General features: G+C 44.5%; 1 protein-coding gene across 12 annotated transcripts in view; it reads left to right on the forward strand.

Moving 5' to 3' along the window:
- Positions 1-24,975, forward strand: part of LOC149332392 (uncharacterized) — a 372,379-nt gene that overhangs the window by 317,543 nt on the left and 29,861 nt on the right. For 11 of the 12 annotated variants that reach the window (XM_089557313.1, XM_089557304.1, XM_089557306.1 and 8 more), the window contains 18 exons: positions 1,215-1,415; positions 2,401-2,538; positions 3,230-3,496; positions 4,144-4,290; positions 4,761-4,994; positions 5,872-6,084; positions 7,290-7,382; positions 7,945-8,112; positions 8,840-9,007; positions 10,045-10,317; positions 11,188-11,484; positions 11,968-12,246; positions 13,720-14,025; positions 14,516-14,788; positions 14,938-15,074; positions 16,268-16,661; positions 17,476-17,544; positions 18,455-19,030. In XM_089557313.1, coding sequence (XP_089413439.1) covers positions 1,215-1,415; positions 2,401-2,538; positions 3,230-3,496; positions 4,144-4,290; positions 4,761-4,994; positions 5,872-6,084; positions 7,290-7,382; positions 7,945-8,112; positions 8,840-9,007; positions 10,045-10,317; positions 11,188-11,484; positions 11,968-12,246; positions 13,720-14,025; positions 14,516-14,788; positions 14,938-15,074; positions 16,268-16,661; positions 17,476-17,544; positions 18,455-19,030 — 4,233 coding nt within the window. The remainder of the gene's footprint in view (positions 1-1,214; positions 1,416-2,400; positions 2,539-3,229; positions 3,497-4,143; positions 4,291-4,760; positions 4,995-5,871; positions 6,085-7,289; positions 7,383-7,944; positions 8,113-8,839; positions 9,008-10,044; positions 10,318-11,187; positions 11,485-11,967; positions 12,247-13,719; positions 14,026-14,515; positions 14,789-14,937; positions 15,075-16,267; positions 16,662-17,475; positions 17,545-18,454; positions 19,031-24,975) is intronic. The other variant, XM_089557316.1, reaches the window with a different exon arrangement.

Genomic DNA, 24,975 nt, shown 5'->3' on the forward strand with positions numbered 1-24,975 from the left:
GTTGAGGTGTTTTGTCAAGGATACAATCTTCTCCTCTTTGTCAATCTAGTTATAACTTTTGCAGTGTAGTTACAAACATTGGTTAAAAGTTTTGGGACATTTGGATTTGTTATATCTTAGCACCTGGTATCATAGTTCACCAGTCTAATTTGCACAGGTTACTGCATCTACACATGTAAAGCTGGTCAGTTTTTTCAGTATCACATGACTGGCAGTAGTTGCATCTGCACCTTACACTTTGCGGAGAGACAAAACAAAAAATAATCTGCTCATAGATGAAGAGCTTATTCCATTAAGAATGTTATCTACTTCGCTTTTGCTGTAAGCGCAACGCAAAACTGGTGCTCGCTCTTCCTTCATATATTAACATAACCCATCAGTTTGTTTCTCTCTGCTGGCAAAGAAGGGGACCGAAACTTGCACATGGTGCCCACCCTGGCATGTGTTCTGGTTTTGCTGTTCCACATTGTAATAGCGTGCTGACAAACCAGTTGGTCAAAGTGTGCACTACACTGGTAAAATTTTGGCTTGTTGTCGATTTTTGAGAGAGGTGCAGATTAAAGGAGCGGTTACGTTCATGTTGGAAGAAAGCACATGCTTTCAGAAATGGAATGAGCTTTTCCCTTATTCTTTTTAGGCATCCGAAAAAGTGCTTTAAAGCTGGCTTTAAAGTAATTACTCCCATATTACAAATCTACTCCACCTTGGGGGATTCCTTAAACATTTGACCAATGAGTAATGAGTAATTACTCCCATATTACAAATCTATTCCACCTTGGGAGATTCCCCTAAACATTTGACCAAAGCTGGCTTGCTGCTGAACGTTCTAGCAAACTGCATTTCCTGCTTTTAAAATCAGAGACATCACCTTTTATCAGTCTTGCACTATTATTCTTCCATGTGCACTACCTGGAAGTTGATGTCAGCTAAGTCAGCTGGTCAAGCAATGCATTGAATGATTTGTTGACTGCTAGTCTGGTAGGGGTCCAGTTTTTGAGAATCATATCATTTTTAAATACTGTGAATTGGGAAGCTGTGTGGCTTTTCTGCTGTAATTTAAGGGATGCAAAGTGTTTTTATAGTAGCTTGAGGTTTTACTAATTTTTTTTGTTGGATACTCCAGAGTATGGCCTTTATTTCTGTAAAAGGTTTCCTTCATATTTTCAATTGATGGCTGGCCTGACAGGCTCTCGTTAATGTTTTCTTCTTTCCAGGAAGCACAACAGCTCATCGACGAAATGTCTCGGCAGTTGTATGATGACGACGTGTGCCAAAGCCTAGAGCTCTACCATTCCGAGTATCCAGATATGGCAGGGCACTACGGCGAACTGTCTGACCGGCTCCAAAACCTTTCTAGCCACCTTGACTCTGTGAAATCTTTAGCACCTCAAGTGGAATCCCCTAAACCTGGCATGGTACGTCCTTAACTGTTCTTCATTCTGCAGACAAAGTTCATAAGAGCATGCCACGAGAAGTTCTGTATGTTTTTACCACCCATTCCTTTGCTTGTTTGTTCTTTTTTTCGTGACATCCTGACGTGCCCTGCATTCTTCTGTGTTTTTGAGGCTTTCTCTTCCATCTCAGGCTTGTGAGGATGCATTGGGTATGCACCATGGTAAACCTAATGCAGTGCGTGCACTGTCACCAGGGAAGCATATGCAAGGTGTGCCGTAATGCTGCATCAGTCGCACAGTATGGCCCTGCATCAGCCACTGTAGCTTCCTAAGAAAAAGTGCCAGGGAAAGAAATGCCAGCCAATCATGGGATATTATATCGGTAGTGCACATGTGATGCAACAGGGGCCTGCATTGTAATGACATGCAAGAATAGCGAGGATTTAAGAAACAGAGATCCCACAGGCGCTTTTCAAGCTAGGCTGTGGATAATGCTTAACTAGTACAGGCCTGAGGGCTTCTATTTATTGGCAATGCCAGCATCACTTGGTGGGGATTGTTACTGATGAGTTGGAGATACAAATGAGCATGAGAATGCAGAAACTCATCATTCTTTGCAGACAAAAAGTGCAGGGAATGTACAAAGAAAGAAACAAGAGCTTCTGCTACAACAATCACGATCACGATTTTTGCAGTGGTCATGAAATGACATACTTCTTGCAAATGGTGGCAAAAATTTTGCAGGTTCTCCGTGCATACAAGGAACATTTGACTGAACTATTGTTGGGGGCGTACACAACTTAATGCATTACGTATAGCCCAAACCAGAGAGCCATACTTACAAAGGTTTTGTGGTGTTGAATTGGGAGACACATTGGAACTGGCATCAGCATTGCCTGCGCTTTCTGTACAGCTTTGGAGGATGGCACATGCTGTTTCTGTACTTAGACCACAATCTAGACCTTCCCAGGTTAAATTGATGGTTACTCTCTCTTTCTGTTTTAAGGATGAGAGGAGCATGCAGTTCTGGCTAGGCCTGGAATCTCTTGGCATATGGCTCAGCGATTTGCAGAGGTTGCTGGGTGTCCAGTTTGATGCCCTTAGCAACCCCACTGTGTTGCAAGACCTGCTTCAAGAGCTAAGAGTAAGTTAAGTTGCCCAAATTGGAACTACAATCTACTTTTGCTTGCTGCTGCCATTATGCTTTCAACATTGCCAGAGCACTTCACTTTAGTCACCAACTTGTTTTGAATGATTGCATGGTTTGTGAAAATTTAAGCCTGCTCGCGTAAATCTCTAAAGGAGAACACTGCAAAATCAAGGCTGAGATAATGAAAGTAAGTGAAATGCTGCAACATATGTACATGATTCTTGGTGTTGTACATCCGCTTTTCATTGGATTTGAAAGGAAATGATCGCAGCAGTGGGCATTTCGGCATTCACAGCAGATACTGTCTATATAAATGTGAGCCATGCTTCCCGATGTAGAATGTGGGAAAAAAAAAAAAAAACGAAGCTATATATTGAATATGGGCAAAATAATGCATTTTTTAGCATGCCAAAGCTCTGTTCGGGCTGTAAGGAGGAGCATCTTAGTGGATAGCCCCAAATTAACTTCGACCGCCCTGAAATCGTAACAGTGAATGTTTCTGCGTCATATTCTTTAAAATGGAGCCTTTGTGGCCACCAAGGCCGGTAATGAACAAGAACTGGATTAAAGATAGCTTGTTGCATAAGTTTGGCACTAACTTGAGGTTGCCAAATTGCTGCTAGTAACTGCTTTTCAAGCCTGTGGGTATAGGTAGTTGATTGTTGTGACATGCATCGCTGTACAGCGACTGGTGGCCGAGACAGCCTCTCGGGAGAGTCAGCTCGCTGACCTGGAAGCCCAGTCACGGCTGCTGCCACCTGAGACCAGCAGGGAAGCACTTCAGAGGTTCGCCCTGCTTCAGACCGAACTGAGCAATGTGTATGGACTCTTGGAAGACCGAGCACGCTCCATCGAGGATCGGCTTCATTCGGTTGAACAAGACAACCGGCAGCAAGAGCAGTTGCTGGCATCCACCTCTGCGGAGACTCTCCCACGACTGCAGCTTGTTCAGGTACTGTTTCTCCCTCACAAATTGCGTTCAGTATCGCCTTTGTTGGTTTCTCAAGTTTTAGTATGTTCTAGCATGTTGTAAGTATAAGCACCATTCCATTAGATGTCTCAGTAAACGTTTAAACCATGAATTTAATTTAATATTTTGTTCATTTGTTCCTTCCTTTCGTACCCACTTGGCCTTCTTCTGGGTAAAACCAATCAATTCCTGTTTCAAAAGCGTGATTCTTGAAGCTTCAAAAATTTTTGCACAAACATTTACTTTGTTGCTAAGCCATCTTGGAAGCTTCAGTCTAATCTGTAAACTGCAAATCTGCATCTGCTTACTGCAGATGAGCGCGCAGGATTTCACGAAAAATGGTAGTATTGCTACATCAGGCCGTGATAATTGCATTTCTAATGCTAAAACCAAAAGTGCTTGTCTGGTACGTTCTCAGTGTTTTTTAAATATGTCAGCTGTCTGAATTCACTTTGATTCCCCCTTTCTGTTGTAAAGCCTTCAATGTAAATGCATTTGTGTAAAATGCATTTGAGATTACAAAGGTCTGTTGGAAACGAAACGGGTCAGTTTCTGTACATCTAATGTTGCATCAGTCCGTTGAGATGTAACAATGAGAGGGTTCCGTTTTCTTTTCACATCTACTGCAGGAACTCAACCAGACTCTCCAAGACCACGAATATGCTGTGTTAAAACTGCTGAGAAGTCCGGAGTCACTGCCCCAGCAGCATTACGAGGACGTTCCCACAACTGAGCAAGTTCTGCGTGAAGTTAATCGAGCCAGAGAGCCATCCTCGGTGAGTAAATTTCATCATATCACATGTACTTAATCACTGAAGGTCAGAAACCGTGCATGCGGTTGTATACGAGAGATGGCGCCTCGTGTCATGCGAAGCTGCAGCCAAATGTTCATCAATTGCTACATGGGTAGCCATGCACACAACAGAAAGCCATTCAATTGATGGTCCAGCTAGTATATACTTAGGAGGAAGGGCAATATAGTTATGGGAAATCAATGCCATGGCTCTTCAAATTGCATTTTAGATCTTTTATATTCCAGTGTGCTGTGTAAATTAAGGGCTTGTTGGAAATGTGTGAGAAACTCATCACAAACACAACATAGGGTCATTTCTGTTTGCCTTGTTTCTGAGGCGTCAGCCAGGACAGTCATGGCTGCATGCCAACAGGAATATATGAACGCTTTGATTTTTCTCTTACATCTTACAGTCGGTGCATGAAAGTAAATTTTTCAACTGTGTTCATGCAGGATACTACCACGCCATCCTCCTGGCTCGAAGATGCACCGTCAGAATTGAGTCCAGCATCCCCGCAAGACACCTTGTCCCAGATTATCGCCAGCGTGCGCCAATTAGAGGATCCCAGCATCGAACCACGGACCTTCCGCATTATCTACCTGCGCATAATTCAGCTCATCATCATCTGGCGGAAGCAGGTCAGGACTACGCTGTCAGAGCATCCAGACCCTCGACAACCACTGCAGGTGAGTTCTCCTCGTGTTATTGGCTTTCTGGTCCAGCAGTAGTGTTTTATGAGCAACATCAGGGCACAATCGACTTCCTCGTAAAGATGTGAATCTGGTCTGCTGGTCTGTGCTCTTGGTTTTATAGTTTAATCTTCAGTGTCGGCTATTGTGTTTCAGCCACAAAGGTCAAAAATCTGCCTGCACTGAGCACTTTGTATTTTTAAAAACTTTGCATGTTTCGAAATGTTACAGTCTATACCGTTTGTAAATGTGTAAGGGAGCACATGTTAATGTAGCTTGAGTTAACAACAGTGTGTAGTTGAGCTAGTGCGCACAGATTTGAGAACACGATGAGAACACAATGACACGTGCACAAGAGGCAACTAAACACGGAGCGCAAAACACAGTGGCTGGCATCAGCACTGCTATCTAACAAGTACAGGCCTTGGCACCATGCTGCAGCATTCGTGCATGCTCACATCACCCGCTACCACCATTTCTGGGAGATGCAAAACCATGTATATGCCTGTCCACGAGATGTGGGTTTTATGCAGCACATCGTTTCATCATAGACAGGTCCTTAAGTGACCTCAAGGAGCATGCATAACAAAACTAGCGGAGCAAATGTAACATAAAAGTGTTAAAAAGCACAAAATGGCACTGGTCCTATGTACTTCTGCGCTCCTGTAATACATTCCTTCCGCTGTTTTCATTCAATGAGCAGGTTATATTCTAATGAACTTAGAAGCCTGTCGCTCTAATGATTCATTGATTAAAAAAAACGGCTAATTCGATTTTTTTTTTCTTTTTTCAATTGTTTGCATATATACATGATTTGATACTGTGCACTCACGTACTGAGGGGGATTTTCTTTTTTTTATCCCTTTTTTTTCAGCCACTGGATGCCCAGCTTGCGGAAGTGGTGAGGACCGTGAGGACACTACCGGGTTTGGTGTCAAGCCATGGTTCGCGCCTTCCTCCTGAAGAACAGGCTGCACTCAGTCAAGTTGGAAATGAGCTGGTCACCTACATCGTGAGCACAGAACCTGAAATGAGGGGCACCATCAATGCCCGTCTCACCCTTCAGCGAGACGTGCAGAAACTTCAGGTATGTTTTTAATTTGAAGCAAAAAAAAAAAAATTTGCCCTTTTAGCCACAGGTTAGCTTACCATATTTTCCGGTATATAAGACGTGGCTTTTTTTTTCAAAAATCTTGCTGGTGCGTCCTATACAAGGGTGCGTCTTATATGCGACTTTTTCTGTTTTTTTTTTTTTTTTTTTTGCGAGTTCAGAAATTACTCAGGTCCATGTTCAAGCTTTTTTCACCGAAAAAACATCACTACCAATAATGCGGTTTTAACACGGTTAATACTTCAATACGGGGACCCCCGTGAGCAACTTTATTAGGTGAACTTTATTATTATATGGTGGGGATGCCGACTTCCGGAATCATAAACCCGCGGCCGTTTCGCAGGCCCCAAGCAAAAATAATGTGAAATGCCAAAAGATAGTGACAATCGCGTTTCTCGCCATTGTCAAGACAAGCCGGCGTTTCTTTCAGTCACCCTTTGCAACTTTGTTTGCTCCGTGTACGTAGTGCGAAGAGAATGTTTCAGCTGGGTCGGCTCCAGAAATGGGCGTGCTTTTTGATAGCGCATCTTAAGATGAATACTTCCAAGGTTTTAAGTTAATATAAAATGTTCTTATGTACATAAGGAGAGTTCCTTCGTTCTTTTTTTCTTTTTTTGCTAAAACGTGGGCGGGTATGGCGTGAGTGTTGCCTTTTTCGATCACTTAGCGGTGCTTAAGAACTTCTCACAGGTAAGGTGCATTTTGCAATGGTCGCACAAGCATGTTTAATTAAGCCTCACTAGCCTAACTGGGTAAATTGGGATGCGTCTTATACACGAGTGCGTCTTATATACCAACTTTTTCAATGACAGCCTGCATATATGGGGGGTGCGTCTTATACAAGGGTGCGTCTTATACACCGGAAAATACGGTAGTTTGGAAATTGTCTAGACTCTTTAATCTGGCTGCAGGACTCAACAGTTGTTGCAGTAGATTCGCACAGCACTGCATGCTTTATCGGAGAGCTCCTTGGAGTCTAAATCTTACGTGTGTGTCATGTCACATTCTTGATCTGCATCCCTGACTGTCTCATCTCCGACACTACAGTAGCACATTTTATCCCTCACAGTTGGTTTATGCTCGAGCACACTGTACTGCACGTTTGGTCCTGACATTGTCACTTACTGTAATGTAAGTTGGCTCAACAATTAATATGCTGCACTTTCGTGATTTGTTTTCAGGAGCAGGCTTCCCGCTTGCTTCAGAAGGTTGACCAGGAGTTGGCTCCACAACTGGACAACATTCGCGAAGGAGACCCTGACTGGATCAAAAAGGTAGACACATGGATATTAAACCGCACAGAAAATAAGCTCGTGCAGTTTACTGGAGCAGCCGACGTAAAACTACTTTTTTTTTTCATTTGTTTATTTTGAATACCCTGTAATTGCAAAGTAGAGTTGGAAGAAGCAGTAAGAAGTATGGAAGCAGATATCAAAATATACAAAGCAGCCTAGTTATTATAAAGCATTAGCATTAAATGAACTTGTGTTAGAAATATAAATTATAAATGTGATCTCTGATAACAATGATGAGAGTTGGGGAAAGTAACGGTAACACTGGCACACTGTAACACTGGCAAACGCAGCTGGCATGTTTCCACAGTGACAGAGTTTGTTTCCCAGTGCTCTACATGACAGCAGAGGCATTAGGAGCTGCCAACATTTGACAAATATTACTTTTGTGCATGAAACCTGCTTAGATATCACAAGCAAGGCGTGCTGTTTTGCTGCTGTTGTCGCTAGCAAATCCTAGCTAGTTTCTCAAATTATTTCAGGGCCTCTCTGTAACGACCATTCCCAGTCTCCGTGCTAATGCATCAATGGTTTTTTTCACCAGGTGGAAGCATGGATCGAAGTACTATGCGCAACCCGTGCGGAAGTGAGAGAGCTGACAAAGGCTGCTGCCGCACCATCCACTCCTGAAGGCGCTGACATCACATCTCAAGCACCTGTATTGCCAAGCCTCGTACAGTGCTCACGCAGGCTTCACATACTCTGGTGCCGGGTACGTAGTGACGTATGCAAAAAAAAAAAAAGGCATGGATGCTTCCTTGTCTTCATTTCAGTAAATTACTAGTGTAAGCAGCAGCAGTTTCAGCTGTGTCTTTTTGTCTAGCAGGAAGCTCATATAATACTTGCTTATGTGGGCCACGTGGTGTTGGGAACATAACTGCTGTCTGTAGAGCTTAGCACTGTATTGATTGTAAGACATTTTATTCATCGGAAAGAGCTTGGTGCTAAGAGGTCGCTTTAAATGGCTGAGAGTACGTAGCCCTCGACAACTTTGTCAGCCCACTCCACCGCCAGAGCTTGCGTTCCGGGGTCACAGCTAGCCAGCACGGTCTCCCACCGCTCGAGACAAAGCGGTAATTCTCCTGGTTCACATCTGCATTATTCGAAGTGATGCGCTGGCCCTGTCCAAATTGTGTGCACTCTCTTTATTGAGTTATTATTGTTGCCATGATATGGCAATAATTCCTGTCACCTTTGTGTTCACTTAGATTTGTTAACTTCCATTTACCTTTACTGTTATTTTTATCAGTATTGAAAATATTTGATCATTCATTTTTCTCCGCACCCTTTTCATCTCTCGGTCATCCTTTTATTGGATTCTCAAAAATAGCAAATGCTTGTCATGCAGTTATGTTTTTTTTAAATGCTTATGCTTTCAAGAAATTTCACTATTTGCACGCTCTTTGTTAATACCTGTCCACTGCTGTACATCCTCGCAGTGTCAGCTCCTGGTGCGGAGGGCCCTGAAAGAGCAAGCCCTGCAGTGGAGGCTGGCTGGTTGCAAGGCAGCCACCAGGGGCCAGGAGGCCTTCCTGGAACCCCTGATCGCTCCCTGGTCACCCACGGGCAGCCCCCACCAACTGAAGGACATGGAAGACTCTGTCAAGGTGAGCAAGATGTACAGACAGGTGGGGCCAGGATTTTTAAAGCTACAGTGTATACAAATACTATAATGAGTTCAAGTAATGCAACGGATGCAGTTTAAGCGAGCAAAACAAATGCCAACAATTTGAAGGCGCTCGCAACTTATAATAAATAGGAACTTTGAATGTGCGAAGGCAACTGGCGTGAGAAATTCATAACCTAGAGATGTAATGGAGAGCACTCATCGCTGAAGCTTAGAATATTCTAAATACGACAGGAGGGCTGCTTGAAAGATGATGATCTCATAATCACGGCATTACTAGAAGTAAATTCCACTCTGTTAGAGGTAGAACCATGAGGTGAGTCGAGGCATCTTTCTACCTGACCGATGATCGGTTTTTCTGGTTAACATCATCCACATGAGCCAATATCATATCATCATCAGCCTGACTACGCCCACTGCAGGGCAAAGGCCTCTCCCATGCGTCTCGAATTAACCCTGTCCTTTGCCAGTTACGACCACCGTATTCCTGCAAACTTCTTAATCTTAACCGCCCACCTAACTTTCTGTCGCCCCCTGCTACTACGCTTGCATTCTCTTGGAATCCACTCCGTTAACCTGAAGGGCCAGCACTTATCTTGCCTTCGCATTACATGCCCTGCCCAAGCCCATTTCATCCTCTTCGTTTCGACTAGGATGCCATTAACCCGAGTCTCTTCCCTCACCCACTCTGCCCACTTCCGATCTCTTAATGTTATACCTATCATTTTACTTTCTATAGCTCGCTGCGTTGTCCTTAGCTTAAGCTGAACCCTTTTTGTCAGCCTCCACGTTTCTGCCTTCATAGGTCAGTATACCGGTAAGATAGAGCTGTTGTATACTTTTCTCTCGAGGGACATTGGTAAATTGCCAATCATGATCTGAGAGAACCTGCCAAATGAGCCGATATACAATGCACTAAAGAGATACTTGGACATACAGGGCAGGTTTTGCTGTCGTAAATTGTGTCTTAATGTGTATATATGCTCTTTTAACCTTTCACTTCCTGCTGCTGTCCAGGCGGCACTCCAGGAGATCCAGTTCCTCGATGCCCTGGGCAAACACCTCTCTGGCCAGAGTGGTGACCAGTCTGGCGAGGCCCCGTCAGAAGGCTCCTCGACAGACACGCTCACCGAGGCCAGACTGGCTCAGCTTCGCTCAACGGCTGCGGCCCAGGAGAAGCTGGAAGGTGCCACGAGGGAGCAGCTCTCCTGGATGCACAAGAACCCACTCTGGGAACCCAGCGCCCCTACGACCCTGGAATCACTGGAAGAAGCGTTACGCTCCCTCGAGGTGTGTGGCTGCCTTGTGTCTCTCCTTAAAAAACTGCAATATTTCTGAGCTTTGTGAATCTTCCTGCAACAATGGTGGAGACTGCATAGAGCGCTTGGCTTTGCGGCATTTGTCTTACCTGCTGTAGCCCTCTAGAGTTTCTCTGTAACCTAGACAAGCAGTTTCAGAGTGCCCGTGCCACCTAGACAGAGTTAGTATTTCTCTCTTTTTTTTCTTTTTTTTTTCAGTATTTTCCATACTGTAATGCAAACAAAAAGGATCTTTTTTGTGTTCCCTCGCATTTATAATTTGAAGATCTGTTTTTAGTACTTGCTGCGGTTCTGTATTCATAACAGCATTTGCATGCAATTGTCAAAATAATAAACCACATGGTTCAAAACATTTTTTTGCAGCTTCACATAAATGTAATGCTATGGTACAGTCTTTGTCAAAAGTAACCAGGCTGCATGGTTTGCTTCTCATTCGTATAGCAGAGCCCTCACGGCTTCCCTAAACATCCAAAAGTTCTTTGAAGGTGAGAACAGGGGTTCTTCTTACCATACAGAGACTTAGAGCTTGAGGGCTGGCATAATAGCTTTAATATACGACTGAGAAGAAAAAAAAAACGTGCAGCCTGGTTACTTTTGACAAAGACTGTACATTACGTCAGACACAGCATTCTATTTCTGGTGCATATGCATTGCATGGATGCCATACATCACGCAAAGATCTCCATAAAGAAAATTGGTCTCAATCTCTTGTGGCGCTTATTTATTAATACATGACGTTGCCGATATCAAATTCATAATCTGTCTTAGTGTGTAATCCTCCATACTGTAACACATAGAGGTGCATATGAATAAATAAAACTACCCACAAACCCCTCTGCAGGATCTGGAATGCAGGGCTCGCATGCGGCTGCCATACGTGCGTGACCTCCAGGACCTGTCCAGGGAGGTCATGCTCGGACCTCATGTGCCGGCAGAACAGCAGCCGACACGACTGCTGCGAGAGTGGCGTCAGTACTGGCTGCTCCTGCTGCGGAGGACAGTCTGGCTACGCCACGAAGTAGCCCGCCTGCGTCGATGCAAGGAAGCACTCGACAGAGCGACCTCTGCAGTCGCAGATGCTGAAAAAGTGCTCAGGGACAGCCCACCAGAAGCGAAGCATCCAAGGAGCACCCTTGAGGTCAGTATGCCAACAGTGATCGTCTACTATATAGGCTGAGAGTGATTTTGCAATATGATGGGAAAGAACTCACACTACTCTGTAAGGCTGCCATCACATTTAACTCATACATCCGTAGTGCTTTTCTGGCGGTCCTATGCAAACTAAACAAATTATTATGAGCCTGCTTTTAAATCTGTTAGGCACACAGTCTGCTAGTGGATCCAGCCTCGCAATGAATGCACCTTCTGGTTTGGCTTACAATGTTTCCGAAACTGCACTTCAAAGGAAGCTGCAAACTTTTAGGTTATTTCTGGTATGCAGTGCGTGCTCCAAAGACGCCGAGGCCATGACACATGTGATAGTGACTGGTAATGGCCAGCAGTACATTTTGAAAAAGTCTACGTGCCACAGTCATCTTTTGCTGTTCTACTCCAATTGTTGCGCGTGTTATGGTCATGTTTGTGTTCGACTGTGACAGCGAGTGCTCCGATTCTTTTCCAGTTGGCCAAGCACATTCACGAGGCTGAAAGCAACCTGCAGGTCGCTGCTGAAAGGCCTCCAGGGGACACAATTTCCCTCGAAGGCTTGGAAACGGACATCCGAAAACTGAAGCAGCGGCTTGGCAAGCTGCAAGAAGCCCTGCAGAGAGCTCGTGCCGGCTGGCCAGCCATGGCCAGTAGTTCAGACCAGGGTGACCTTGAAAAGGCTGTGGAGGATCTGCTGAATGCCGCAGAACAAACTGCTCGTCACGAACCGGTTTCGGACCTGTGCGCACTTCAGGTAAGCGGCCGGTTCAAATTCAGGGGGAGCAAGGCGAGACGAAGCAAGAGGTGAAGCTAAAGCTGCTAAATTCATATTTTTTGCTTCTGTATTGTGCTGCTTGCTGCTCCTGACATGTAGCAACATTACTCACATTCTGTCTGAATGCATTAAATGGCATAGCTCCCATGTATGTACACGTCTGGCATTGGAGATTTTAAGAACATGGAAAACACAACCGCTTAACACTGTGCTACTATGGAGTTTATTCACTGCATAGATTTTATGCAGTCACATGTCTCATGAGATGTGGCACATTGTTATGATAGCTGCCAACATATGAGGTAGGACCCATATGTGTGCCCACTGCATAGTTTTTCTCAAAAAAGCTTTTAAATTCACAACATACCTCCTCATTTTTACTCATTGTTGAGAGACAGAGAGAAAGATTCATTGTGAAACCCAGGTCCGGGCCGCTGCTTGTTGATGAGGTGATGACCATCTGAGGGATGCAGTTTCACATTGCTTAAACTTCTTTGTAGTTGTTATGGTCTCCAGTTCTGTGCAGTGCTGCGATTTAAACAGTGCAGCTGGTGTCTGATACAGTGTTCTCATTTAGGCATATTTTATTAATGCTGTATTGAGCATGTGTTTGGCATAGTAACTTTGCAAAATTGATTTGCGTGATGACACTATCCTTCCTACTTTGTATATTTGAGCCTCGTTGTCCATGCACGGAAAGTAGGAATTTTTTATTTATTTATTTAGAAATACTGCTGTCTTGGAGGAGAGACATAGCAGGAGTGAGCGCATACATTAGTAAAAACAAATAACATGGGTAGCATAGAAACAGATAACATAGAAGTATTAAAAACAGATCAACAGGTCAAATTGTCAGGCAACAGAACAACGAACTCTTCAATTGGCAATAAGCGAAGTGAGCCGTCCAATCCATTCCAGATTTCAACAGTTAGAGGGAAAGAAGAAAATATAAAAAAGAAAATCTATATGTGGTTTGAAAGGAACAATGTTTAATGGGTGGTTCCGTTGGGTTGCACGTGCGCTTGAGGACACAAATGTGAAGGGTGCCTGAATGCCAGATGACGTGTGAACGATCTTGTGCAGCGTAATGATGCGTTCACGTGTGCGCCTATGTTGTAATGTTTGTAAAGATAAACTGTGCATATGGGAAGAAGGTGAAAACTTGCGATCGTACCGGCCGAAGATACCAATCGTATTGCTTTTTTTTTTAACTGATTCTAAACGGTCAATGTCGCGCGCAATCAATGTCGCGCCCTATACCCTGCAAAATCATCCATTCAGTCTTTCATTACACATACCTCACAGGACAGAAACCACGTTCTCTCGTTGCTGACTTCCACTGATGATCACAAACATTTTTGCAACACCTTAGCTAGCAAAGTTTGTAAAGTGTTTTAGCTAGCATCCTATAACCAGGAATTATAACTGCCAATCCAATCACTGTCATTCCAGGCATGCAAAGAAGAGTTGGAAGCATCCAAGCCTGCCCTGCTGTCAGCTGTGTCGTCATCCCCACCTGCCAGCATGGAGGCACGCCAGAGGCTGTACATCATCCTCAGCCGGTGGCAAGTGATCATGGTGCTGCTGTTGGAGAGACTCAGAGCGGCAAAGAAGAGGATGGATGAGCTAGACAGAGCCAGTAGGGTGCGGTGCGAGCTGAGACCCAACATGGAAGCAACGCAGGCTGCTCTCAGGCAGATTGCTAGGGAGAAGCCGACAGAGCGTGTACAAATCAGGTCCTGTCTTCACCTCATCCAAGTGAGTGACACTCATGCAGCCATGCAAAACACTGCGTTGTGCATGAAGTAAATTTTCTTTTTCTCCAGACAATATCGGCCGGTTTATATAATGTTGTAAGTTCTTCTTTGGCAGAGGTGAAGCCCCTGGTACAGGTAATTGAATTGCCAGAAAAGAAATTACATTTACCTAGAAAGATTGCTGTTGAAAAGCAAATATGAAACAGCAGTTATTCCGGGCGACTCTTTATGTGCATGTAACTGAAAATTGGTGAACAGTGCATTGGACTGGATTAAAGCCATTGAGAAAGAAAATTGCAATAACATGTTGCTCTTCAGTTGTGAGTGATCACTTGGGGATATGTCGGTTATGACAAGGTAATGACCCATCAGCACAGATATGACAGGATTGATTCCCTCAGGTTATGAATGCTCATGGCGCGTTTTTTTTTTGCTAGGAACTGTTTTCGTCATTCCTTGTTCCTTTGCTTGTCTTTCTTCCTTCCTCTCAGTGGATCAGAGAAATGCTGAAGTCCCAGAAAGCAAGCCTTGACAGGCTGGAGAAGAAGGGACAGGACATAGCTGCCTTGCGAAAGCAGCACGAAGCAATGGAAAAGGAAGCCACCGAGCAAGGCCAGAGGCTCGAAGCTGCCCTTGAAGCGGTCAGCACGTATGAGGACTCCCTGAATGCTGTGGAATCATTCCTAACCCAGGCTGAGGACGGACTGCAACGCTACCTGAACTGCTGTCCCGAGTTGTATGCCACTTACCTACCAGCGCTCGAGGCAAGTGTTCATGTGCTGTGGTGCACTTATGTTGTATGACACTGTGGAAGAATTTGAGCTTTGGATAGTCTTGCCTTCTGATATTAGTTCTGCGATAAAAAAAAATGGTTATCACCTTGGATGATTGATGAATCTGTGCTCCTCGCCAGGCTCTGGAACAAACCCTGGAGAAGCGTGAGAGGCCACTGCTTGGCAGCCTGGAAAGTGCTCAGGCTAACCTCACAGACAGCCAGGGACGCAGGCCCGACAAGGCTTCGCTGGAGAGAACTCGGCTTCTGCGAGACAGGCAAGTAGCCATCAAAGGAATAGAGTCATCATCATCATCAGCCTGACTACGCCCACTGCAGGGCAAAGGCCTCTCCCATGTCTCTCCAATTAACCCTGTCCTTTGCTAGTTGCCGCCACTGTATCCCCGCAAACTTCTTAATCTCATCCGCCCACCCAACTTTCTTCCTCCCCATGCTATGTTCGCCTTCTCTTGGAATCCCCTCCATTACCCTTGAGGACCAGCGATTATCTTGCCTTCGCATTACATGCTCTCGAGGTTTTAACCTTGCTGTGGCTGTCCTCTTCAGTTTAGTGCATGTGGTTTGTCTCAAACACTCATGTGAATAATTCAGGGAAAAAAAATTGTGACAAGTGAGAGTACTTGAAAACCACCACAGTGAGTACAGTAGCAGCTAACTGCGGCCATGGGCACTCGGTATACTCAGTCAAGTATCCCTTAAAGAAATAGCAGACAAAGCCTGAATATGAATAATGTGTTGTAGGAATCGCATCACCCGAATTCCATATTTTTTAAAAGTTGGCTAGCAGCAACAGCGCGCTACTGAACCAGCAAGCACTCCAAAAACCATTTAGACTAAAAGTAAATGAAAAATTTAAAGGCCGAGTTATTGCACTAATGGAGAAGCACAGTTTTTTTTCCAAGGCTACGATTAGTAGAGCACAAGTAAAGGACCTGGGGCTGGGCTCTCACTGATTTTGTATTTATTGTATTTTGTATTCGTTTTGATTGGCAGACACTACAGCTGTCATCTTGCCAGCTGTCGTGATTGGCCAGTATACGAGCTATCCTGACCAATCACAAGCAGTGAACATACATACGAACAGCTCTGTATATCAAGTCTCTAGTTTTATTCATTCCCTCTCATCAAATAGGTGCACAGGTGAGAAATTTCTGTATAAAAGGTGAAACATTACGCGGTAAGAAATGATTGTATAGATGAAGATTCACATTGTATTTTTGTATAATCGTCGTATTGCTTTCCAAGTGTCACGCCCCACCACTGTAACGGCCTCACGGCCAACAGTATTTTCAAATAAATAAAATAAATAATTTGAGAGAGGAGAGTCCATAATTTTATCGCCACTCTGACTGGGCTTTGTGAAATTGGGTTTGATTAGGACAGAAATAGAATCGCCAATCCCACCAATTTCATTTTTCCTTTTCCTTTCCTCTTTTTTTTCGTACTTCAGGTGGCACCAACTTAGGGAGAAAACGTCTCAGCTGCACAGAGAAATGCTTCAGCTCCACTCCCTGTGGCTCCACTGGCTGACGGCCGAGGATAAGCTCATCGATTGGGCGCTGAAGGCAGCACATGAAGAGGACACTGGCGGGGCTGAGCTCAGCTACGCTCAAGCAGCGGCACGAGCCGATGTCCGCTCTGCACTGAAAGATCTCACTTCTACGGATGTGTCAGCCAAGCTCATCGACCCATCGCCCCTGCAGGCGCGAATCAGTGCCCTCCAAGCTGCTGTGCCAACGCTGATGGAGCCACGATCGGTGCCGCATCGTCACTGCGACTGGTCAGCCTTGGGCTTCTCCACGCATCCAGCAAAACTGGAGCAAGACCTTACGCAACTGGAGAAGGTGAGAAATGTGCTCTGTCTGCCTCAAAATTTTGTTGTCTGAAGCCCTGGCGGTAACGCATTTACTAACCGAACATGAAATGCTTTTTCATACCTGATGTAGTGTTTTCGTCCAGTGAGTTATAGAAAGGGAAATGACAGGGTTAACATTTTAAGAGACTGGAAAAGAGCAGAGTTTGTCAAGGAGCAAATACAAATGAATGATATCCTAGCTGAATTCGAGAAGAAGAAATGGGCATTTGCAGAAGGCATGTGGATGCAATAAAAAAATCACCGATGCTCCTTTAGGGTAACGGAACGGATTCCTAAAGAACACATGTGTAGCAAGCAGGGAGCATCAAAGAGTCAGGTGGATGAGATTAGGAAGTCTGCAGGGATAAGGTGGTCAAAGCTGTCATAGTTCAGGACAGGGCTGATTGGTGGTATAAAGGAGAGTGGACATACCTTGTTAGGCTGATGATGACAATGTACTATCTTATCTGACATTTTCTTTTTCTTTTTTTTTTTCACATATCTTGTACCTTGAAGCTGCAAACTATGCATTTATATATTAGGTGCGAAATATTCCTTTGTAGAGCCAAAACACTTGTATTTGTTACTTCTCACAATTTACAGTTTTCATTGTAGTTAAAAAACTATGATTGGTCAAATTTTCATTTATTATGACAAACACAGACAGGCTTTGAAGTTGTCTTGCCACAAGCAGATCAGTTTTAGTAGTGAGAAAAGCTTAGTTCATAAATCGGATGGAAAAATACGTGTTTGTTTTCATCAAGTCAAAGAAGTGTAATAAATTGCTTGGCTTTTTGTTGTAGGTGCTCCCTCGAGAACCAGGAAGTGATTGGAGTGCAGAAAAGCTGCAGGACCTCTGTGCTAAACTGGAGGTGAGTGTCAGGTTTTGAGCTCTCAGGCTTATGATACTACCAAGCTTTTATTCCAATTGATATTTTAAACTCAACTCTCCTTTAAGCCATTATATTTCAGATAGTTGTGCAGTACCATCGGCTTTCATTGTTTCTTGCATGCTGAGAATTTATAAAGTAGAAGCCAATCAGTGGTGCCTGCCTGCAGCTTCTCTTTTTAATTAAACATTTTAAAAAATGAAAGGTCTGTGATAACTGTAACCTAGAGATGACTACCATGAATACTGTCAGAAGTCATTTTTGCTTTTCGGAGAACAAAAAGAGTGCATAAGCAACCAACGTAAGCAGTCACATTCGTGTAAACTTTGCGGTCTACGTGGGAAGAAATCAAGCTTGTGTCTTCACACATGTAGTCATGAATGTACAGCCTTTGTCAAAAGTTTGGAGCCCAGAGGGTTTGCTTCTGAAGCACACTGTCTGGTTCGTAATGCATCTCCAGCGCTCCAAATTTGCTGAAGGTAAGAAGATTTCTGGTCCTGCCTCCTCCAATGGGTAGGACTACCACGAATGTTACAGGAGTCCCACTGCGAGGCTTAGAAGCAAACCCCCTGGGCTCTAAACTTTCGACAAAGACTGTACATTGCTAATTCTTTAACAAACTTAGTGATGTCTACAACAAGCACGCATTGTTCTGACAGTGGTAATCTTTCCAAAAAAAAAGTTGTGGTGATGTGCAAGGTGTTCATGGCTCCAGCAGGCCAGACCAGTTTGAATAAGAAGCCAATAAATAACTGCAGTAGTGGGTAATGCTTAGGCATGCATTAAGTCACTGTGGAATCACCACAGGCAGTGCATCACAGCCCTCCCAAGTGGGCATTTATGAAGATCCTGAGTCATATACCACTTTCGATTTGGTCTTTCACTAATGTAGAAGCTGTCCCGGGACCTCATTCCCTTGGGTGTCAACCTCCACTGCATCCGGACAGAAGGCTCGCAAGACCTGCTTCGGCGGTGGAGAATCCTCTGCCACAGGCTCATCGTCATCTGGGGCAGTGCACGAAGATTGCTCTTGCAAAAGGCGCCCCTGGAAAACAGCTGCACAGACCTGCTCAGACTTGGCCAGAAGTCAAGGCAGACACTTGCCAGCCCAGCGGGACCCCCCTTCCAAGATCCAGCCATGTGCAGACAACACCTGGAAGACATTGGCAACCTCCAGTTCCGCCTGGCGACGTACAGACCGATGCTGGCATCTCTGCGGCAGCGTGGATCTACGCAGGAATACTCCGAGGCCTGCGACCAGCTCGACAGGGCCGTGGACGGGATGGCTGAAGCGGCGAGGACGCGTGCGGCAGAAGCTTGGCTCTGGCTGAGGCCCTGGATTACGTTCTGGACTTCGCTGGATGTCATCAACGGACATCTCTCGGAGGTGGAGCAGTCGGAGGTTCTCCAGCTCTCCTCACTGCCTGTGCTGGACCTGCGCTTCATCACCTTATTGTTCCAGCATGAAGTGAGTCCTCTTTATTTACATACTGCCCTGCTTAGCGTGAAGGTACTGCCGCAGAGTTTGTTTTGTCGAGGATACACTTAGCAAAACTCTTCAGCCAGTTGTGACGGAACAGCGCAAAACACAGGGACAAGAGACAAGCGCTGTACTTACAACTGATTTTTATTTCGAAGAAACACTGCTTCTTATACCTTCTTCACCCCTTCAAAAACATATGCGTCACAACCATGTTAAAAATGTGATTATAAATCTGTGATTATTTGTCGCATGTTGTAATTTTTTGGATGCTTGAACGATATGGTTGTGACGCATATGTTTTTGAGGGGGTGAAGAAGGTATAAGAAGCAGTGTTTCTTCGAAATAAAAATCAGTTGTAACTAACAGTGCTTGTCTCTTGTCCCTGTGTTTTGCGCTGTTCCGTCACAAATGAATAACCAACATGCCCAAGCTAGTGTCCTGGTCTTCAGCCAGGCTGGATAATTTTACTGTGAAAGCGGTATGAGTGTCACAGTGCAAAATGCCAGCATCTGTCTGTAGTCTCGGAGAGTGAAGCCTCCAGAAAAAACTCTGTAGCGTGTGTGAAGCCTTGGCTTTGAGTGAAAGCATCGAAGTGATCATTGAGGATAAATCCAACTGCATTCACAGAACTGTCTTATCAGATGTATGATCATCTGATTTTTTTTCTTTCTATTCTTGCGAGCTCTCTTGCAGAAAGGAGTGAATGGGTAAGCGAGTAAAAGCAAGCGATTACAATTACAATTACTCTGTCTGAAGTGTAACTGTAAATGATTACAGTGGTCAATTACAGCCCCAGAAAAGCGACTGAACAATTTTCCTGACAACTTTTATCGCCATAATACAAATTTAATCAGACTACAATGAACTACTGCAGCTTGCTTGATATTTTGTTACACATTAATTTTCAAGAGGAGTTCCTTTTCGAAGTTGTCATCACTAATTTCCTCACATATCTTCATGAAGAGATTAGCAGCTACAGTGAACACTCCTTCATGGTATGTGCTGGAGGTAAGGGCGATATTGTTCATAAAGTATTGACACCTTGTGCACCATCTCGTAGTGCGCATTGCTGTGATGCTAATGTCCAAGTCCTTACGAAGCACCAGGCTTTGTTGTTGCTCTGTGCTTTGTGTGTAAGCCTTTGAGTTGGGTGTAGTAGGAGGTAAGTTGCAGCACCATCTGAGATAACGGGGTTCCTTGCAGAGCGGTCACGTGATATTTCTCGGGACGAGAACTGCCATAGAAGATGGTGGTGACACAGTTGTGGTCCATACATACGAGGGGGTACCCAAAAGAAACCGGACTAATTTTTTGAATCGGCACAGCTTCTGTGGTACCGCGTTTTGCCACTAGGAGCGCATAGAACGAACATTTCGGAGTCAGTAAGCCGAGTGCCGTCACTGAAGGAGGTCAGACTAGTTTAGGCAGAGTTTTAGAGTGACGACTGTTTTGTGTGAGTGTCGTTTTTGCAGTGGCTGATTTTCGTGAACAGCGTGCGCTGGTAAAATTCTGATTTTTGCTTGGAAAAAGTGGAACGGAAACTCTTGAAATATTCAGAAAGACGTTCAAGGACGATGCTATGGGGACAACTCAAGTGTTCCTGAATTAAATCCTGAATCAAAGCAACAGTCATGCCCATGGAAAACTTCAAATTCACCTCGCCTCAAGAAAGCTCGTCAGGTGAAACCAAACCTCAAAACAATGCTGATTTGTTCTTTCGACGTGAGAGGAGTCGTCCATTCAGAATTTGTTCCGCAGGGTCAGACAGTTAACCAGGCTTTCTGTTTGGATGTGTTGAAAAGATTGGGCAACAGTGTTTGGTGGAAGCGGCCTGATTTGTGGCAGACGGGTGACTGGTTTTTCCACCATGGCAATGCCCCTGCTCACACAGCCCTGTCTCTACGACAAATTCGGACCAAAAATGGCATGACCTCTGGTCCTCAACCTTCATAATCACCCGACCTTGCCACATGCTACTTTCTTTGTTTCGTAGAATGAAAAGACAGGTGAATGGAAAGCGTTTCGCTGATGTTGCTGAGGTGAAGAAAAAAACGACGGAGGGACTGTCAAGCATCACAAAAGATGAATTTAAACAATGTTTTGAAAAATGGAATGAAAGATTCGACAAACGTATCATTGTAAGTGGAGAGTACTTTGAAGGATATTGAAGGTCTGTGCTGAAAATGTGAACAAATTTAAGTTCAAACAAAAATAAGTCCGGTTTCTTTTGGGTACCCCCTCGTACATGACCATGAGCGCTGCTTCTCCGCAGCTGATCCGTTGTCGCTCTGTCACAGGAGGAACACCCCTGTGTTTGCCGTCAGATTAAGGTTTTCAAAGTTGTACCGTTGGTTACAACTTGTTTTTGGAAAAAAAGAAAGTGATTGATTACCAGTAAGTTGATTACCAGTAATCAATTACAGGAAAAAGTAATTGAATTGCCCGTAATATTACTGTTAGAAAAAGTAATCGATGAATAACAAAATCACAAGAAAATGTAATAGATTACAAAGAATAAATTACTTGTAACGTGCTATGTACAACTCTGGTGGAAGGGTAGCCTCCAGTGGGCAGCTCAGTTCAGTTTGCAGTCTTTTGGTGCTCTTGGGGTAGGCTATGGCAGATCTGAGAGTGGTTTAGGCTTTTTGTTTGGTGCTCAGTAGCAACAAACTTTACATTGAGAGCCGATTCATTGTAGGTTTAAAGCGTGAAGCGGGGCTAGTTAATTGCATTTCGCATGAGCTAAAAGACATAATTGCTGGCATGAAAGAATGTGCACAGAGGCCAAGGAAACGACAGGACGAGCAAGCACATACATCCTGTCATTTTCTCCGCCTCTGTCCATCTCCTTTCATGGTACGTCTTGCTAATCACTGCAGGTTTTAAGATGCACCTGTTTTAGTTACGACTGCCAGATTACATTTCTGATATTCGTTATTGCCATGAGGTTGTAGTGGTCAGTCTCTGTAGTAATAATCTCGCAGTGTGTGGTTACTTGGTCAATGTATTGTAAAAGGAAGTGCCATATTGTGATATATATGATATATTCATATGTCCATCTCACAGTGTGCTGCATTGCAGCACACTGAGCGGGGCATATGAATTTTTGGCTGTTGATGCAGTCTTGCACTAAAGCCTGCCTCCCCAGTTCAGCATTCAGGCGAAATTAGTGGAATTCTGCGTCTTTTGCGCAGCTTACAGGCTCGGCATTTGTTTGCATGTGCTAGATATAGGTATACATTCACTCGCTATGTAGAGCAGTACCCAGGGCTTAAATTAAGCCATGCGTAAAGGGAGTTTCATTCATAGCTTAAGCCGAGCAAACTGCAAAGTACAAGGACTATGCTGCATCCAAGTTGGGTTAGGTTATCTCGCATAGTTTCTAAATAGCTCTGCCAAGCACCTTGTCAGGTGGTATCTCTGCCAACTACCCGCTACGCCACCGTGAAACGAAATCGAATGCACTCTTGTCTGAGCGTTTTTCGTTTCTCGCGAGAGCGTTACAAATTTTTGAACAAAGTAGCCAAACTTTGCACGCGTGTATACAGGGCCGCGTTACGCCACAGCTGACGGACGCGATTCGCGCCGCGAGCGCCCTTCGCGGTCGCCGATGCCCCTCGTGCTACGTCAAGCGAATCTCGATCCCACGATGGCGTTCCGCGTGGCGTTCCCCAGGGTCAGCTCTCTCCTTTTTTTATCGCATTTGTCTGTCGCGTTTGTGTGCGCCGCCGCCGCCGCCGGTCCTCCTCTCACTCCGAACCACCCAGAGAGCCATATGCTCGCGCTCGATGCCGCGCGGGTTATCGCGTGGAGCGCTCTTATCTCTGAATGGGCTCGCGTGCTCTTCACGACGCTTTGGCTGGCGCGTCGCGTGGTTCGTGCTCGCACGTTCGAAAGAATAATGCTGTGGCTTTACGGTGAGGGGAGAACACATTTATGGTACCTAGTTTCGCTGAACGGACGCGATCGACATGCCGTGATATACTTGCATGCTGTGCTCTTAAAGTTCCGTTTTCGGTTGGCGCACTCATTCGTTCGATCAGCTAAGGTTGTGTTTAGAAAGCTTTTCAGCTCTGTTTGTTAGCTTTGTTTGTTCATTAGCACCGGCTATGTTTAGCCGGTGCTAATGAAACGAAACGCGTAGCTAACGGTGAGAGATAACTGCGGAACTGTCGTGGCTCGCGTTTTTTAAGCTCCGTATTTATTCGGTGCAGCTTCGATCGTTGCAGCGGCGCGGCAGCCGGCGTTTAACAAACGCTATTGTTGTGAGCTGTCAGAGGCTCTTCTTACCTGATGGGAGTCGGCGGGCCCGCTTCTGAAGTCACGGAACGAAGCCGCGCGCCAGATTCGAATCGTGGAGCGAGCGAGTTTAGCGTGCTGGTCAATGAAAGAATCCTGCGCGCCGTTCTGAAGAACGTTCTCGCTGCTGCAGCTTACTGAGGCGCTGTTTCTGATGGAAAGTGAAATTGAAGCGCATTTATGATGTTATGCACGGGTCGCGCGATCGCTGCAGTTGGGACTAGCGTACGACGCGGGCGAAACGCAAGTTTGAATGGCGAGGTGCTTTCTTGCTCGAGCCTGCGCGCCTGCATAGTTTCTGTCCGGAGCCGTGCAGGAAAGCAGCGCTGTAGTTTGCAGGGTGTGCGCAGTTGTCAGATGTGTTTGTCGCAGACATGCATTGACGGTGCGTTGTCTATATATCCTTGGAGTAGATGTATGTTTGAGACTAAGAACTTTTTATTTTGAAGCAGAAAATGTTTGTTTCTTTTTTCTCAGTGTTTTTGTGCCATGTGGTAGCGCAAACATGCATTTGAAATACGGCCGCCTTTTTTTTTCCTACTTAATAAATGTACTCTGAAAATGTATTATTCTATTTTTTTTTGATCCTGCATAAAATGTTCGCCCCCAACTTCAGTCAAGTTTACCATATAAATTGACATATCTCTCGTAAATAGGGTTGATGCCTTTCCCCAAGTGACACCAGTCCAGAAATGTGAATTATTTGGTCTGGTGTCGTTATTTTGTTCCAGCCAATGGCTGAATTTTATGACAGACACCAAATTTTGGCCCCCATGAGGCTTCTAATGCCCTCACACTAAAATATTATTGGTCAGTTATTCTATTAAAAGCCCCTAATGTGCACCTTAAGTGGTTTCATTGCATGTCAAAAAAAAAAATGGTTAACCTTTCATGAAATACTGAATGATTGCTCCTAAATGTGTACTTCCTAATCACTGTATACAAACGTATAACTAACGCCAGCAGACCTAACCAAAGCAGGCTTTAAATTAAGCCTGCTGATAATGTTGCCTTTTGAGCTTTAATGAAAACTATGAATTTTAATGTGACTCTTGACCTAGATGTTGGCACAATTTCTTAACTAATGCGTGAAGGCCTGCGACAACTACCAATCGATTATATTTCTTTTCACCATGGTAAGGCCATAATATTCAAGCAGAATGCAACCACAAGTGAGAACAAGAGACCTTCTTGGTTGTTTCTGCAAGAAAGGGCATCTTTTCAGAATAAACCTGGGGAATCCAGTACAGCATTTTACAGAAGCTTTTAGCAGTTACATTAAGCCCACTATCTATTCAGTATAATAAAGCTCTCTTTCTACCTATGTATTCAGTGTAATAATACATGCTTTGTATATCCTGTGGTCGATGAACACAGTTCTGTAATTTTTTCCCAGCTCTTGCTTTAGAACGAAAACAGCTTTTACATAATCTGCATTCAAAACACGATTGCTCTGCTTGTCTGTCCCCTTTTAGAGGTGTCTGCTGTTACACACACATATTCAAACTGGCTTTAATCTGTTTACTTTATGCCTTAATCACATGGCCCAAAAATTTTGTTTCTGGTTGTTTATGTTTGTTTGTTTATTGGGGTTTAACGTCCCAAAGCAACTCAGGCTGTGTGCAACTGCT

Source organism: Amblyomma mixtum, chromosome 8 (genome assembly GCF_055824585.1).
Source record: "Amblyomma mixtum isolate Tamu chromosome 8, ASM5582458v1, whole genome shotgun sequence".
In the NCBI taxonomy this organism is placed as follows: Eukaryota; Metazoa; Arthropoda; class Arachnida; order Ixodida; family Ixodidae; genus Amblyomma; species Amblyomma mixtum.